This window comes from Balaenoptera musculus, chromosome 9, assembly GCF_009873245.2.
Source record: "Balaenoptera musculus isolate JJ_BM4_2016_0621 chromosome 9, mBalMus1.pri.v3, whole genome shotgun sequence".
Taxonomy (NCBI): domain Eukaryota; kingdom Metazoa; phylum Chordata; class Mammalia; order Artiodactyla; family Balaenopteridae; genus Balaenoptera; species Balaenoptera musculus.
Window position 1 is genome coordinate 73,794,645 of NC_045793.1, and position 6,000 is coordinate 73,800,644.

Here is a 6,000-nt window from a genome sequence, read left to right on the forward strand (position 1 = left end):
CTAGATCATGTTGTATGGAGCAAATTGTCAACAAATAGGTGACTGATGTTATTATTATCACTTATTCCCTAATGTTTCTATGGCAAATTCTTCAAGACCAGTTATACCCTTGAATAAGGGCCAAAATCCTGAAGCAGAATTTTTCATGGCCTCTGGATAGAAATTTCAACACATGTCACTTACATGTGGGTGAAATACAGACTAAAACAAAAAAATATCATCGGATAATGGCAAAACTCACCATTTTTCTTCCATCTTACCATTATCAATCAACACCAGAAATCGGCATTTTATTTTTTTTGACACAAGAGTATGATTCCTTGAATAATAACTACATTTTCCAACTGTTTAGCTTGTCTAACTTATTTAATTGCCAGTTATCTAATTGCCCTGACTTGAGTAGATAACAAGTAGGACTTGAGTATAAGAGTGTGACTCAGATAAGGAAGATACTCTTTACCTGGGCTCTAGAGAGAGTGCATGAAGGGGCTTTATTATATCCAGAAACTTGGTATTAAAATTAGTCTATATGTTCAAACAATACTATTTATGCATAAAGAAATATCTTGAGATTACACACTAAATTTATAATGGTGGCTAATCTTGATGAGGTGGTAGGGAAGAGAACTTCAGTTTTGATCTTTTTTTTAACCCTTTGAAACAATATTTATGAATTACTTATATAATTAAAATTTAAAAATTGGATATAAATGTACATTTGTAATTTTTTCTGAGGATAGGGGCAGTGTTTTCATCTCATGACAAATTATATGTGTCCTTTATATTATATATTTTAACTTTAGAGAAAAATGATGTATTATCTGGCCAGAGACACACTAGCTTCAAATTTTGTACAATTGAAGTAACTGTTTGAGGGGTTTCTTTCACTTTATTTTGTTTTTCCTTAAATGAACTGAGCAGACTTAAATATTAGAAATAACATTTTTTAGCAAGTATCATTTATACACAGCACCTCATTTGTGGTGCTATGGTATGGGTCAGAATGTACAGTAGGTGAATTTCAACACAATCTTACCACTGGCTGAGTTGTTGCCATGGTGAATCAGGAGTCTATATACTAAGTATGTGACTTGATTATGCTATAAATTTCACTCACCTAAAGTATAGGATTTTTTAAGCAGATGAAGTTATGATGTACAAATCAAGTATGCTTCAGAAAAATAAGCAATAAAAATCACTCAAACTTTATATGATTTTGATCAGAAAAACTTTGAATATTTTAAAAGACTATTTTACATGTGGGGTAAGGAGCCTAAGAAAAGTTATTTTAATATAATTTATAGAATGAATATCAGATATAGATGGATGGAATTCAGCATGGTATGTATCAAATAAAACTCAGTATCAGATGCTTCTCTGGACACCACCATTTGAATCTTTAGATTTTTCAAGTACCAACTTAGAGCAACAAAATAAAATTCTCTTGGATCTGTGTACCACTAAATATAATCCACTTCCATTATAGATGATTCACTGGAAAAATGATGATTCACTGGAAAAATGAGACTGAGAAAAATGACTATCCCACAGCAGCTTGGAAACATAGCCCTGTCTATTTAACTCCCTGTCAATATACCTTACACATCAATTATATTTCACCATGCCTATCTCTTTTCTAAAGCAGTTTACTCAATGGTTCATTTATTGTTATCTAGTAATAATGTATTCTTTCATGCTCTCAATGAGGTGTCTATATAAACTGTAACAAAGAATCAGGAGGCAGCCAAAATCCTATAAGGCATTTATAGCTTTCTTTCACTATGAAATTATAGTTAAGTAATTGTTCCTTCTAATTGCCCACATCTTTTAGCCTGGTCCCAGGATGTACCCTTTGCCTGATTGTGAAATAGTGACTGGAGACAGTCTGTATAAGCATCCACCTTGTGGATTTTAAGCCCTTTTTCTTTTTTTAAGCCACTTAAAAAATTTGGTCCAATAATTTTTCCAACAATCCAAAAATATCCAATAATAATTTAAGTCCAAATAATCAAATAGTTGCCTGAAATCTTAGTGCATTTGACCTAGAAAAAAGCTTATGATGTTGAGGTCCATTATAATAAGTAATCCCTTCATAGTGCAGTTTTTATTTCCATTGGCTTCTAAAATTTAATTCAAAATCTGGCAATAATGATATTTATGCGTTGAATAAAACTTCATGGCACCAATCAAAATACACTCTGATAATACACTATGACCTGAAAGGTTAATTAATATAAAATCCCATCCACTGTTTGTAAATAACACAGATTTTTAATTCACCAAATACCAAAGAGATTAGTAGTTTTCAATCTAGTTTTCTGCTGCATATTCCTGCAGTCTCTTTGGGAATTAAGAATTGGTATTATTATTATTACTATTATTATTATTATATTAAAACTGTGAGGAAATAAGTCTATTGCCTTAGACTGGCACACAGCCTCCCATGGTCTGGTCCCTTCCACTCTTTCCATCCTTATCTCTCCCTCACACACCTAAGCCCCAGAAAAATAGAAGAGCCTATTCTACCTGAAACACAACCCATCCTGTCCCAGTTTTTTGTCTTCATCCTTGCTGCCTAAAAGTTTCTCTTTTTCATGCCCTTCACTGTTAGTCTATGCACCCAGTACTAGCTGTTTGCATTTATTCAGTGCTTAGTACATACCATGCATTTTACTAAGAGCATTATTTCATTTGCGACTTCTAGCAACCCTATTTTACAGAGTATGAGGAAACTTTGGCTAGTCATCCGGATAGTAAATGGCTAATGGCTGAGCTGGGATTTGTACCCAGGCAAACTCCAGATTTCATACTGTGACACATTACTTAACACTGTGATACATTAATTCCAAGTTTCAATAAACTTTAAAGATCAAGAGAAAAATAATAGTTCTCCCATGGGTATTTCCTCTCTCCCCTTTATCTACTCCTGTAACTCCCTGAAGTCAAACTAATTTCTCACTACTGATAGTTGGCGACATACCCATCTTGTTTCCTCTGCTAGGCATTCTGATTCACCTTAATAGGCTTTGTGTTAAATAGTAAAACACCTTGCATATGGTAAGCCCTCTATAAATATTGGTTATATGAATTCATCATTGCCAGAATTAAGAGATAATTCAGACTGTATCACAAATGACCTCTGAAAAATTATTTCAAAAATCAATTTAGCATGCCTATAATGTGATAAACAAAGATCAAATTTGGATATTTATATCTTCACAAATTTGATTTTTTATGTTGAGTTTATAAAAGTGACCAACTCTTTGAGCGCTCAAGTTTTAAATCCATTCATTCAATCATATGGATTTTTTTTTTAAACTGAATCAGACAATAGAATTTGAAACTATTATTTGAGAATCCTAGGTGAATTTTGGTTACTCTAAGGAAACAAAATGTTAAAGCTGGAAATAATTCTTTATGATAATGACTGTATAATTATTTTATTTGCTTTTCACTGAGCTGCTTCAGAATTTTCATTTTCTGTACATACACATATGTCGACTCACCTAGATAATAGTAAATAGTTGGGAAAGAAAGAAAAAAATCAATTAATTATTTTTCTTACTTGACACTAAGCAAATGTAACCACTTTTTTTATTCTTGAAGGTAAACTGGATACTTTAATGCTACGTAGAGATAACCTACATTTATTTACTCAGTTTCTTGAATTTCAGAGGGGAATTGATTTGAAGAGTATTTGAGGCTTCTTCCTCATAAGCCACCAAAAGATCACATTTTCTTCCCGTGATTTAAATGTTGACATTACAGTTAATTTTGACAGTTAATTTTGACAACTGTCTGATAGAAGTTTTAAAGTCTAACAGTTTCAATTTAAATAATAATAACAATAAATAATACTACAAATCTCAAAATAATCACTACTACATGTAAGATGTAAAATTACTAGGTTGAAGATTTGCCTTTTAGTCTTTCATACTTAAATTTAAAATATACATTGATAAAATTACATAATAAAGAAAAAGGTAATTATTTGAGGTTAGTGGTAACTTATTGAATTCAGAACAAGGATTCCTAGAAAAATTCAATGTTAGAATTGAACAATATTTTTCTTTTTTTTTTTAACTTCTGCAATTTAAAAACACTTCACTCTGAAAAGTTAAAATATAAAAACTAATTTTCTAAAGTACAAGTATGCCAGTTTTAAGAATGCTAGAACTTCTCTCAAAAATAAATTGCTTCAGAATTATTCTTGAACTCTAAATAATTTTTTCCTCAGTGACCTAGAGCATGACTAAGCCATGATTGTTAATTATACTCACTGATTATCTGTGACAGAATAACATCCTATTAAATTATCTGAGAAAAACAGAATCGAGCCAGAGACCCAGAAGGATATGGATATAGCAGCTATATAACTTAAAGGAGAAGAAAAGCTGGTTTTCACAATTAGGCTCACACTAGGAATAGTGTTGAGTTATTTTATTGATCCTTGGTGGAAGGAATGGGTCTCCAAAGCTTTCCTGGAGATTCACAAGATAAACAAGAAGCTCACTGGGTCTGCCCTCTGACCTAGAGAAAATTATGACATTTTCTCTGAGCATTAGGTACTCTTTAAGCTGAGTTATTCTTTAATTAGAGTGTTACATATCATAATCTGTTGTTTAACTTATTGCCTAGAACTTACAAAGGAGTTCTATAGACGCTAACAAGGGAAAATTAAGAGCAGTGTTTTCTGGGATAAAATGCTCCTTTCACACTCACACCCCATTTCTCTCTTTGTGATACCGGTGTTGCCTTTAGTGTACTTTGGGCAGTGTTACCCAGAAATAAATGCACAATTCTATCCTTGCTTGTTCCTGGTATAAGAAAATGAAATGACACTTTCCTTTTGATTTTCCTTGTAAAAGAAACTAAGCTAAGTGAGTCTGCCCTTGACAGGTGTAATGCCCCTAATCAGCACCACTCCGCAGGCTTTTGCAGATTCAGCCAGTGGAAACTGCCCTCCCCCCAACTTTAAACAAAGCCATTTAATTTGGTATCAAGTCAAGTTAAGAAAAAAAAAAAAACAAACACTAATAAATAAAGGACAACATAAAGAAGTATAGCCTGCCAACATGAACCTACATGCAAGCCAGAGGAGATTTATAATTTCCTTCCCCAGGGAGGGAGTGACTAACGCACGCACACTGACCATCACCGTAAAGAGGTAAAGAGAGAGTGAAATGGCTCAACGTACACACACCCCGCTCCATACCGGGGACGAGTCTCCAAGCTGCGGCTTGTGCTCTCGGAGGGCCAGGCTGAAGCTGACCGCTCCTACGGCCACGCTGGACACCCCCAGCCCTATCTCCAGCACAGAGAGAACCAAGAGGCTCCCAATAATCTGACCGCTGGTGCACATCCTTCCTCGGTCATCATTCCTTCCAGATCAGAGAGGGAAGCCAACCATCCACCTTCTTTCTTCCGCTATCCTCCTCACCCCTTCTGCCCCCTACCAGACCCCAAAACTTTTCTTTCTTCACCAGCGAAGCATTATCCACAAGGACTGGATTTCCAGAACTGGAGACCCTCTTCCCTGACCGGGTCAGAGGCAGAGTCGCTCCACCCCCTGGCACGTTCAGACAGGGATCGTAGAAGGATTTTCCCGGTTCGGTTCGGTGGTCGGAGTCCAGGAGAGGAGAGCACACCGGGAGAAAGGGCTTTCAATAAGGAGCTGGAACCCTGGGGGAGCCACGGAGCTCCGGAGCCCCGAGCCTGCAATCCGGCTCGGGAGGCGCTGTCCAGAGTTCTGCCGCGTCCCAAGTCTCCGCAGGGAAATCCCGTTGCCTCCTCAGCCTCCCAAACCCTTTCAGGCTCCCCTTTCTTTCCTTGCCAAGTAGATGAGCGTTGCTTCCCCAGATCCAAGGCGGAACTGCTCAGAGCTTCTTCCTCCCTCTCGTCTCCTTTCCTTTGTTTTCGTGGTAACACAAAGTGCTTCTACGAGTCCCTTGGTCCCCAGGCTGAGCGGGCAGATGATATTCAGCACCACACTCCTCACAG

The 6,000-nt window shown here is 36.1% G+C and overlaps 1 protein-coding gene across 2 annotated transcripts in view; it reads right to left on the reverse strand.

Moving 5' to 3' along the window:
• The window catches only part of TMEM196 (transmembrane protein 196), a 50,380-nt gene extending 45,018 nt beyond the window's left edge, over positions 1 to 5,362 (reverse strand). Inside the window, exon 1 of one of the 2 annotated variants that reach the window (XM_036863677.1) lies at positions 5,216 to 5,362. In XM_036863677.1, the coding sequence (XP_036719572.1) occupies positions 5,216 to 5,362 (147 nt within the window). Of the gene's footprint in view, positions 1 to 5,197 lie in introns of both variants that reach the window. The other variant, XM_036863676.1, reaches the window with a different exon arrangement.
• Positions 5,363 to 6,000: the final 638 nt, after the last annotated feature.